General features: G+C 33.2%; 1 protein-coding gene across 2 annotated transcripts in view; it reads right to left on the bottom strand.

Annotated features, from left to right (window-relative positions):
• The window catches only part of LOC132708265 (glutamate decarboxylase), a 114,474-nt gene that overhangs the window by 63,352 nt on the left and 38,158 nt on the right, over window positions 1-12,964 (bottom strand). The window contains exons 3-4 of one of the 2 annotated variants that reach the window (XM_060680478.1): window positions 5,509-5,610; window positions 3,290-3,526 (exon numbers count right to left, since the gene is read on the bottom strand). In XM_060680478.1, the coding sequence (XP_060536461.1) occupies window positions 3,290-3,526; window positions 5,509-5,610 (339 nt within the window). The remainder of the gene's footprint in view (window positions 1-3,289; window positions 3,527-5,508; window positions 5,611-12,964) is intronic. The other variant, XM_060680479.1, reaches the window with a different exon arrangement.

The raw sequence follows: 12,964 nt of genomic DNA on the forward strand, positions 1-12,964 counted from the left end.
AATCAACAAAATTAAAGATATCAAAATCCCTTCTAACGCAACACTATTGTTTTTTGATGTGCAAAACTTATTTGCCAGTATTCCCCCTATGGATGTGATAGATTTAGTACATTTCACCCAAACTCGGAAACAGGTTTACCCATTGGTGAAACAAGATTTATTAGATTGCTTAATAGTATCTTTAGACCAAAATTATTTTGAATTTAATGGACAGATTTATATCTCTAAAGAAGGTTTGATTATGGGAAACCCACTTAGTCCTTTGTTAGCCGAGATTTTTATGGATAATTTGGAAAATATCATACTAGAACATCCTTTAAGTAAAAGTTTTTTATGGTGGTATAGATATGTGGACGATGTCTTTGCTTGCTTTGTTGGAACGGACAGACAATTGAATTCTTTTTTAAATTACATTAACTCAATACATAATCGTATAAAATTCACCATCGACATTGAACATGATAACTCTAATTAATTTTTTAAACTTAACTATTACGAAAGTGCAAAACAAATTAGATTTTTCAATATATCATAAACCTTCGCATACGGACACAGTCATACATAACAGCTCAAATCACCCTTATACACACAAAATGGCTGCATTTAATTCTTTTATACACAGACTTCTTAATACGCTACTCTCAACAGAAAATTACAACAAAGAACTTAATATCATTAAACAAATTGCACTGAACAACGGCTACAATCCATCCATTATAGATAAAATTATAAATAGGAAACAAATACAGACAACAGTAAACTCTATTTATCTGAAACCAAATACAGAACACGAACAATTTAAAACAATTACAAACATAGGAGAACCTAGCGAAAAAGTTTCAAAGCATTTGTCAAAATGTGGTTTAAAAATATCTTTCAGAACTAACAACACAATAGGAAAACATTTAAAAAACAATAAATCGAAATGTCCAAAATCCCAAAAATCAGGTGTCTGCAGGTTGAAATGCGGATTATGTTCTAAAATTTATATTGGACAATCAACTAGATGCTTCAAGAAACGCATTAACGAACATATAAGAGCGTTTAAAAACAATAGTCTAGATTCTAATTATGCTACACACTTAAACACAGGAAAACACATTTTTGACGACAATTTTGATATATTACACACAGCCACAAAAAGTAGAAAATTAAATTTATTGGAAGCCATGGAGATTAACAACATGAGACATTCAAATGTATTGCTTAACGATCAGTTATATTTAAATACGTCTCCGTTATAGAACTTAAATTCTCACAACAACATTAATTAAGGTTGTATTGTCATTTTTCGGTATATATAGTAGCAGGTAGTTTGTAAATATTACATTTGACAAAGACGCGGTGTTGTCGAAACAATTGTCATGTAAAAATATATAATTTCGTGAAAATCTGAACTTTTAGTTCTTATTTATTTTGTTAAATGGATTTTTATCAAGTAATTAATTTTTTTTTAAACACACCAGTGGCGGGCGTACGAAATTTCACCTGTTTATTTTGGATGGTACGTCACAGATTTCTCTTAAAATAAAAATCATTCCCACTATCACCAATTATTTCTAAAGAAATTTAATTTCTTGATTTATTTCAATCCGATGTACGGTTTCCGCTTTAAAAAAAATAAAAACCCCTTTTCTGTCTGGTCAAAACAATATCGTTAATATGGCTGCACGCAGAGAATTGTTATCGTTATTATCTCTTACTTAAGTAATTGTCTATTTGTTTTATTAAAATACTTCAAAAAATACACATTGGTTAAAAGAAAATAAAACTATCGAATCACACAGGACCTTTTTTAATGATTGATTTAAAATATTTTTAGAACCATATAAGCATTTTAAGTGAGCAATGGATTTTTTAATACGTTGTGTAATGTGACCATTAAATCTTAGCTCACTGTCGAGCATAAGCCCAAATATTCGATATTTTTATTTCAACTAGTTGATAGTTGATAGATTTTTCTGGATATAGATGGAGTGAATGTTCTAGGGACACCCTGTTAATTATTTCTAAATCATTATTTATGATTTGATAGCTTTTCAAAATTTTATTCCCCGGAAATGAGTAATAAACTTGTGTACCATTTCCATACATTTGGGTTTTGCAATGCTGTGTAAAACTAGAAAACGCGGACGTATATATACAGTATAAAATTGGCCCCAGAATGGAGCCATGAGGCACCCGAGATATTATAGCACGGCAGTCTGATTGTTGTCCATTTAGAACCACTTTTTGTGTACGACCTTGTAATTAGTTCCCCATAAACTCGACAGCACCCTCATCAAGCCCTATATATTTTGGAATAGTTAGCAAAATATGGTGATTCGAGGTATCAAACGCCAATATGACCAAGATGGTACACTTAGCTTCGCCAATTGTGCGAAATAAATTATCAGTGACATTTAGGAGAGCAGTTGCACAACTGTGCCCCTTCCTGAAGCCAGAATGAGTTTCAGGAAGAATAGTATTTTTCTCCATATGATCAATCACTTGCGTTTTAATTACATTTTCCAGAATTTTGGAAACTACAGACAAAATTCTAATAGGGCGTAATTCACTATAACTTGTAGGACTTTTAGTTTTAGAATATTTGCAATCTTGCCCGCGGAAGAAAAAACGGAATTATTGATGCAAAACTTAACGATGTGGCAGATATATTTAAGAATAAATGGACAAGAAAAGATTAGAAAGTTCACATGTAAACCATCTGGTGCGACTGCTCTGGACTTAATGTTGCATAAAAATTTGGACACAGACAATTGGGTTATGATAATAGTCCGATATGATATCCGTACTAGATACGTACTTATTGATTTTATTGATGTTACGCAGTTGAGGTGGAATATTTTATTTTTCCGTTGTGCTAATAATATTAAGATATACACCTTTTTTTCCTTTTTAATTGTCATACTTGTAAAATTTCTGACACTTGCATTGTTCAAAATCAACGACATTTTCAGTTCTTTTATATTTGATTTTAGCTTTTTTATTTCGGGTTTTTATAAGTAGTTTAATGTTGTCTGTTATCCACGGTTTATATGGTTTATGAAAAATAACGGTTTTTAAAGGTGCGTGCAGATCCATTAACATGTGAATATTATCATTGAAGAAGGTTACCTTATCGTCAATATTTTCAATATCATATATTATTGTATTATAAATAGATATTTAAATTTATTTTTTTATATGTCAAATAAAAAAAAATCAAACAAAAAACTTTTTTCTTATCTTAGTGGGCGTCCTTTTTATTGGCCCCAAACCGGGCGAATAAAAAGCTTTAACAGCTTACCCGTTTTTACTTGATACTTCAAAGTTACGGCGCAGTCGTGTATCAGCTGCTGAAGGTTGACTCCCTGATCCGGAACCCTCAAGTCCAGCAGTTTCTGCATCTCTTCCGGGTGGTGAAAATCGAGAATCTTCTCATTCCGATCGTTGGTCGATCTGATGAAATCCAATAGCACTTCGACCACCTTTTGCAGGAACTCTCGCGTCTGACTCTCGTTCTCCAATTTGTAGGGCAGGATGTCTGGAAATACGCCCACAGTGAGACATTTTTTAAGAGTTAAGTTTAGTTGAATCGATTTTGAACACAAACGCGCAAAACTTTTGTTCGACAATTTTTCACCGAAGGTTCCAAGATATAAAAGCCACTTCTATACTTTTTAGTCACACCGTGTCTGTTATCTATTTCGCATTTGGAAAATGAAATAACGGAGCATCAAATCTAGTTCATTAACTTTATAAATGAGGTGCAGCATAGCAAACGAACCTGCAACTATTTGAATCGAAAAATCTAATATCATCAGTTTTGCATTTTTTCTCCTATTTCTGGAACTCTTTTAATATTAAAAATCGCCCCGTATAAAAAGCACATCAATTTATAGCGAACAAACCTACTTCCACATGTATAGAAAAATTAAATTGTATATTTGATTTGCCATTTACTTGGACTTATCAAAATACCATCATTTTTGCATTTTTTCTTTTATTTCTCAAACTCCTGTTTAATATTCAATATTGAATATTAAATTCAATATTGTTCGGAAAATTAAATTGTATTTTGTTTTTGCAATTTTCCTTTTAGTTCCCGAATTTTTACTTAATATTTATAATATTATATTTATTTATTATTATTTAATATTCTAACTATTTTCAACAAACCCCGTAAAAAAAGCTCACCAATTTAGCCGATAGAGACTTACATCTATATGTATCGAAATATTAAATTGTATTTTTAGTTTGCAATTAATGTGGACTTTCAAAATAGCACAAGTTTTGCATTTTTTCTTTTATTTCTCGAACTCTTTTTTAATATTAGAGATGACTCTGCATAAACAATACACCAATTTATTGCAAACAATATTCATCGAGAGATAAAATTGTATTTTTGATTTGCAATTAATATGAACTGTCGAAATAGCATCAGTTTTGTACTTTTTCTTTTATTTCTCGAACTCTTGTTTAATCTTCAAGCTAACCCCATATAAAAGCACACATATTTCTAGCAAAAAAAAAACAGCTATATGTATTGAAAAAATTATTCTCAAAGATTTAATGGTTCAACTTTATTATAAGGCTCTCTGCAAATGGGTGAATTTTTTGTTTCAGTCGCTTATTAATATTGCTTGTTTTTTTTTTTCGGAATAACTTTTTTTCCATCCATGTTTTAAATTTTGAAAAGTCAATTAAGATAAAAATTATTTTTGATTAATGCAATCCTATTTTTTTCTTTGAATTGTGTTTTCTTTAATTCGATGTTTTACTGTTTCATTTTACCAATTATTAATATTGTCGTTACTATAGGTAGTATACGTATTGTATTTTTTGTTCTTTTCTCTTTATCTTATTAAACATTTTAATTTTTTTTAATTCGACCAATTCCAAAATCACCAATCTCAATTGTTTAAAAATGGTAATTGATAAAATTTAATTTTTATAATAAAAAACCCTCTCAGTATCAAATACTTTATCCAAAAGATAACGACGAGATGAAAAGAAAGAATATTTTCCAGAAACTCATTGAGTGAGTCTATAGTCTATAGTGTTTTTTTGTTTTGTTTTGCTTTTCTTTTTTATTTCTCGATCTGTTTAAATTTCCGACTTACCTTCAACAAACCTCGAACAAAAACGTCCCACTTTATAGCAAACAAACATCTATAGACTCTAAAGACTAATCTAGGTTCTATTACTACTATGACACCCCCTTATTGTTGAAAAGGCGCAGTAACTACAGAATATTCCATTTTAAGACCCGTTCAGGTGGAAAGACGAACCTCAAGAAGTTATTAGTATTGTGACTAATCCTTTTCAACAACAAAAGCAACTCATTCATTCATGAAAAGGTAGTTAGTCCGCCGTTTTGAGTGGTATGCCGCTATTTTCAACAATAAAGTATTGTCCATTCACTGACTCTCGATGCGGCGATGTATTGAGGAACAAATCTTAATTCGATACTCGAACGTCAGTGAACACAGACTACAACTAGGAAAGTGAAAGTAGGTATATTACTGGTAGGCATTTTCTCTTTAAAAAAAGACGGCAAACCATTGACAACTTTGTGAAGGAACTCCCTAGCTGCCGGCACATCTTCGCAACGGTATGGCAATATATCTGGAAAAATGATTCATTTCACACATTCATGTCGCACTAAATATCACTTTTATTATCTACTACATGAAACATTCGTCTGTTATGTTAACGGTCATTGCTCAAAATAAAACTGGTCATTAGGCATATCGATCTATTGCTGCCCTAATTTTGTTGTTTCAAAAATGGCACAAATCTTAACTCGGTTAGTTTGGATTTAATGTTTTGGTCGAAAAATTTTCAAGAGATGTTTTTCCCATTTACAAATATCCAGTAAACACGTCGTGTGTTCAAAAAGTAAGGTGAATTTTGTAATTGGTCATGTTCCTAATATATGTTCACAGTTTTGTGAAACAGAAGCGTTATTCGTGTTTTGTGTGGAACAAAAAATTCACACAAAATTTAGTGTAAAAAATTGAATACAGTTACATCACTATAATGCACCTGCTCACTCATCGTTGCTTCAGCCACCGTATTCACTGGATATGACCCCGTGTGACTTTTTCCTGCTCCCAAACCTCAAGAAACCCAAAACATGAAAGGAAAGAGGTTTGGAACGATTGGAACGGAGATAAAGCAAAAACCATTGGAAGAACTCAAGCCTATACCAGAAAGTGATTCGAAGATTGGAAAGAATGTTGTTACAAGTGTAGAGGCTATTACTGTGAAGCGGACAATATTAATTTTGATGGATAAATAAATACTTTTTGATAAAATTTAAAAGTCGCGTTACTTTTTGAACACGCCTCGTATATCCACCGATGCCGATTCTCAAAAATTTAATGGTTCAACTTCATTATAAGGCGCTCTGCAAATGGGTGAATTTTTTATATCAGCCGCTCTATTATTGCTTGTTTTTTTTTCTAATAACTTTTTTTCCATAAGTGAATTGTGTTTTCTTTGATTACCAATTACTAATATTATCGTTACTATAGGTAGCATATGTATTGTATTTTAAAGTTTTTTTGTTCTTTTCTCATTATCATGTTAAATATTTCAATGTGAAATTCCAAAATCAGCAATCTCAATTGCTTAAAAATTATAATTGATAAAATTGAAATTTTATAAAAAAAAACCCTCTCGGTATCAAATAATTTATCCAAAAGATAACGACGAGATGACAAGAAAGAATATTTTCCAAAATCTCATTAAGTCTATAGTTTTTTTTTTTCAAAAATCTCACTTAAATCGAAAAAAGCCCAGATCTCGACAACGGTACGTCTTACAAGGTCGCCATTGGTACAGAAAGATATGTTACAAGCTAGGTTCATGAATTATTCTTACCTGTATTAAAATATTTTTTAAAGATATCACTTTTATTTTAAACTACCTAAACCTACCTAAAATTTTTTCGAACTGGTTTGGGTTTAATTTTATGCTCGGGAGATGTTTTCCAATTTACAACAATCCAATGATTACATCCACATCTATTCTTGAAGTTTCAACGGTTTAATTTCATTTTGATGCTCTCTACATATCAGGGGCGTGCCACGCCCTAATTATGTTTTCCCATAACGAACATAAAAAATAGGTATGTCTTACGTAATGAATGAGCGTTGTTAGATAAATAAATTTTCAATTTATGTTTTTCTTGAATAAACAAAAAGGTAGGCAATGCTTTTTCGCCTATATGTAATGCACGCCACTGCTACATATGGAAGAATTTTTAATTTCACACAATTTCAAGTCGAATTGTTCGAATTTATCGCCATAACAACAATTGTTTCTGATTATTTTTGTTTCAACTTTTATTTTTTCTCCATTGTTCAGTTTCACATTTACTTGACACATTGGGATGACGTCATGTTGGAATAGTTAAAATTAATCGCAAAGTATTAAAAATGGGGCATATGGCAAGCTTAATAAAAGGACTCAAGGCTATACCAGAAAGTGCTTACCAGAAAAAAACTTTGGCACAATATCAGGGGGTAGAGGGGTCACTTTGAAGCGGACAACATTAATTTTGATCAATAAAAAAATACTTTTTCTTACCGCCGCACATTAGATAGATAGATAGATAGATAGATAGTTTTATTCACAAAGCCCAGAATGTATACAGTGGATGTTTCGTCAGGAAACGAGTACATTATAGAGTAGTATAAAGATACATGGAATTATGTATATAAACAATACGATAACACACATTTAACAGTACAGTATAGAATAGTTACAAACGGATATACAAACAGTACAAACATATTGACAAAATGTAGAGAAAACATCACTAAACTCATCAGGGCACTCCTGTAATATATGTTTGACAGAAGCTTTCTGATGCACTTTTTAAATTGTCTTGTAGATAATGCTTTTATGCTTGTAGGAAGCAAATTATAGTAATAAGGTCCTGCGTAATTTAGCGACTTTTTGTAGAACATGTGGTTCAGTCTTGGCTTTACAAGGTGTTCTCTGTTTCGGGTGTTATAACCGTGGACATCCGTGTGTTTCTTGTGAGAGCCTTTATTTTTATGAACGATGATGAATAATTTAAATAAATATATGCAAGACACTGTTAGTATTTTATACCTTATAACTATATCTTTGCAGGATAGCCTCAAGGGCAGTCTGAAAATTAACCTAAGTATCACTTTTTGCTGAATGAACACCCTCTCCGCATCACTCGCTAGTCCCTCGCTAGCTGAGGCGTAATAGAAAGTCAACAATTATCTTTCAAAGAAAGAATCTCTGATTGTTAACATTGCGAAAAACGTTTTGTTCAGTTATTATGTCGTAGTCCCACTTTAGGAAGGCATCGATGTAAGATCCGAGAAACTTGTGTGGTTTAATTCCACGCGTGAACCCTCAAAGCTGAACGCTAGGTTAGTCATACTGACCAGTGAATTCGTCAACTGTTTTTTCCAAATTTATGATCAAATGGTTCTGTTTGCAAAAATCAACAAACTGTGCCACAACACAAGAAAACCTATTGATCAGCTCCTGAACTTCCCTTCCGGAGACGAAGATGGATGTGTCATCCGCGTACATAAAAACGCGGCAGTTGTTATTGAGGAACTCAGGAAGGTCATTCACATACAGAAGAAAAAGTAGTGGACCTAAGATTCCTCCCTGGGGCGTGCCTAAGTTGACGTTGAACGGTTCCGAGTAGATTCCATTCACTTTGACCCTTATTTCCCTGTGTTTCATATATGATATTATCCAACTATTGATATTACCCCGAAACCCCAGGCATTCTAGTTTTTTTGCCATGATATTCAGATCTAAGGAATCGAAGGCGCGCGATAGATCAAAAAACACTCCCACAACTGTCTCACCCATGTCGAGTTTGTCGTAGATATACCGGACAAGGTCATTAATCCCCGTTTCCGTTGAGTAACCAACACGGAAACCATGTTGCACATTCGATATAATGTTTTCTTGCTCCAAAAAAATGTGTCATTCTGTCGTACATGGCCTTTTCGAGTACTTTAGAGAACCAACCTGCGATTGTTATAGGCCTATAATTCTCTATTAGCTCAGAGTCTCCCTTTTTGAATACAGGGACCATTTTTGATTTTTTCAATGCCGCAGGGAACTGCCCGCAGAGAACGGACGTATCGATAATACTAGTTAAATATGAAGCTAAAACATCTCCACAGGTTTTTATGAGTTGTATAGGTATTTCATCGGTTTCAACAAATCGCTTGTTTTTGAGTGATTGAATAAAAGTTAGTACCTCTCTGTCGGTGTGTGGCATGAAAAACATACTCTTTGCCTTGGTGGTTGGAAGAGTACCAGCTTCATCTTTAGTGAACATAGTATCGGTCTTCGACTGCACGTGAGTGGCAAAAAATTGTCCGAATTCATTTGCTATTATGTTATCATTAATTACATTGACATTATTAACATTTATTCGTATACGGCGTTGAGTTTTTTCCTTACCCAGCTTCTCGTTGACAAGTTCCCACATTTTTTTACTTTTGTTGTTAGAAAGACTAGGTTTTTCATAATTCTGTAGTTTTTTTCCACAGCTTCATTATTAGTGGTTTCGCGTCTCCGGTTTAACTCTTTTAATTCAATCATTTGGTTTTTGAGTTTTTCGGAAAATGGTATATATCTTTTAAGTTTTGTGTTTTTTTGCTGAATTGTTCTTTTAGGATGTGATACCTCAAAGCACCATAGTACATGATCCCAGAATATGTTGAAAAGGTTGTCAATGTTTGTGTATTCCAAAAGAGGTATGGTTTCCTTCACGAAATAGCTACGGAATTCAGCAATGCTGTTGTCTGTAACAACTCTTTGTTTGCAACCGATCATTGAAATTTATATTTTGTGAGTAGTGTTTAAAAGTTATTGCCTGGGCTAAATGGTCTGATATTCCTAAATTAAGCTGACTAAAGACGGAGTTTTGGATGTTTGTAACAATATAGTTTGTATCCTCGTGGGTGAATTCACAAGAGAACTCAAGCCAAATGGGTCAATCTCTTTGTTTTATTATCTTTTTTATCGCTGTTATTATTAAAATCTCCGCAGAGCAGTGTCACTTCGAACTTTGCGGAAGAGTACTGCAATACTTCCTCAAGTTTGTCAAAAATTAGGTCGTAGTCGCCCAAGGGTGGTCTATATATGTAGATAATACATATTTTGTCTTTATAACTAATTGCGCAACATTCAAACAACTGTTCCACCGACAGCCGTTTGATTGCTGCTATACCCGAGCAATCACCCATCATATCATTTCTATTAAATATTATACTACCTCCGTGTATCTGTGTTACGCGCCTGAATACTGAACATGCTCTACAGCGGTGTAATGATACACCAACATCTGCTCTCGTCAACCAATAATCCGTGAAACATAGGAAAGTTGGATCGTGTTCTTGCATGAGCACGTCAATTATATTTATTTTATTACTAAGAGATTGTACATTTAAGTGTACTAACGAGAGATCAATTCCCGTCACACGCCTGGGAAAACTAAATCGCTGTACTTGTGAACCTTTTGGCCATATTTCGGGAATATATACCTCTGTGACGCATTGTATTGGGGACGATAATTTGAATGACGATGCTTTCTCTGTGCAGTTGTGGGGCCCACATTGAAACTTGATTAGTGGAGCGGTTTCCTTTAAATGATTGACGATGTTTTCTGCTCCTGTGTTGGGAGCCATTCTGCAGAGGTGCATTAGTATATAGTCCGCTGATTTTGGCCAAAATGTCTAAAAGTCAATTCTGGAAAGCGAACTTATGGCTGGTACCACAATGACAAGAAAATACAAGGCTATAACAAACTGAAAGTTTAGATAAAAAAATGCATTGGCGGCTTACGCCTATATCACAAAGTTGGCTTTGACTTTGCTTGTCTTAATGAAAGCTTCATTCGTTTTTCCAGTGTGATGTTTGGTGATTATAATAATAATTATTTTTATTTAAATCATAAAAAACCTATTAATACAAAAAAAAACTCATATTCAAGGTATACTTAGTATAAGTATAAGTTAAAAACTTGACAGGCATCCAAGTTCAGATTTTCACGAAATTTATATATTTTCACATGAGAATTGTTTCGACAACACCGTGTCTTTATCAAATGTAATATTTACAACTACCTGTTACTATATATACCGAAAAATGATAACAAAACCTTAATGTTGTTGTGAGAATTTAACTTCAATAAAATAAATAAATCTAATTGAACGTTAAGCAATACTTTTGAACGTCTCATTTTGTTACTCTCCATGGCTTCCAATAAACTTTTTTTTGTGACTCTATGTAAAATATCAAACTTGTCTTCAAAAATGTGTTTTTTTTTTGTTTAAGTGCGTAGCATAATTAGAATCTAGACTATTGTTTGTTTTATGTTCGTTAATGCGTTTCTTGAAGGATCTAATTGTTTGTCCAATATAAATTTTAGGACAAGATCCGCATTTCATCCTGTAAACAACTGATTTTTGAGATTTCGTTTAATTTTCCTATTGTGTTGTTAGTTCTGAAAGCTATTTTGTCACTGGTTTGTGCTGTATGTAAATGTTTTAATTGTTCGTGTTCTGTATTAGGTTTCGGATAAATAGTCCGACGCGCAGAACTCCGCCTCTACTTCTAAACTACATCTGTCAACATCTATAGGTATTACGCGTTGAATCAAAAAATACACTTCGCCAATAGCAATGAGGCCAAAAGCAATCCTACACTTGCACCTGTGGTCCTTCCTTACATTCAAAACATCACTGACCACATATCAAAAGTTCTAAAGAAGTATAACGTCAAAACTCACTCACAACACACACTCGTGAAACTGGACATAAAATTTTATTCGATAAAACTAAAATTCTTTCATGTAATTAATTTTCAATCAATCAAAGAAAAATGCCATAGTCTATAGAAATCTATAAGCAAATTAACGATATTAACCGCGACTCTGGTCTCTACCTGTCACCAATGTGGGAATCAGTCATCTGAGACGGTGGTTATTCCCCTCATTTAGCTCCGCCCCCCTCAAAGAATATATAAACAGGTATAGTCTGTTCATAGACATAAGAAAGTGACCAATTGCTTTTGAATGGGATTATCCAAGGGCTGTCATTAGGAGGCTTGAAAAAGATCAAACCTGTGTCAAATGTGGCAGAACTACCTTATGGAAATGTATTCAACACATGGGTTTTAGATTTCAAAAATTGACAAAAGGCCTGTTTTAATGGAATCTTTTAGAATTCGCAAATGACAATTGTTTACTTGGATGAAACCTGGTTCGACACTTATGATACTCCGGAAAAGGGTTGGGTTGACTCAACTGATAAGTGTAAAACCACCATCAAAAAGAGGTAAAAAAATAACTATTCTTCTGTGGATTACCATGAAGTTGGTTTAAAAACAAACTAGTTTCAAAAATTCCTTTTAATAGCGTAATTATAATGGACAATGCAAAAAGCAATTAATTGAGGTTCTACAAAAGGAATACGTCTGTGATAATTATGGAAAAAATCTAGGGCATACACCTTACCACTGTATATTTAATCCCATTAAACATGTTTGGCACCGACTGAAATCTGCCATTCGTCGTAACAATGTTTTTCCCCGTGTTAACTTTAATGTCCTCAAACTTATAGAGATCAAAGTTTTTAACATCCCTCCACAAAGTTGGGCAAATTCTGCAAATAATTAGAACAGGCGATTATGTGAATAATTTTAAGTAATTAAAGTACGGACCAGTTCGGCCATATTTCATTCTTACAGCTTGCCCGGGTCTTTCCTTAATTCGTATCAGTTAGTCACTTTCTTATATCTATGAACAGACTTTACACAGTAAAATGCGAGCCAATTTCAGTCAAGCTCTGAAGAAGCCAACAGGCCAATTGGCGAAACATCCGCAAGTTCGACTCAGCAATAACCGACGAGGAATCCAGAAGTTCTGTGAAAAATATTATAGTAGCTTGTGGAATTTTCG

Source organism: Cylas formicarius, unplaced genomic scaffold, assembly GCF_029955315.1.
Source record: "Cylas formicarius isolate icCylForm1 unplaced genomic scaffold, icCylForm1.1 PGA_scaffold_10__41_contigs__length_53128322, whole genome shotgun sequence".
In the NCBI taxonomy this organism is placed as follows: Eukaryota; Metazoa; Arthropoda; class Insecta; order Coleoptera; family Brentidae; genus Cylas; species Cylas formicarius.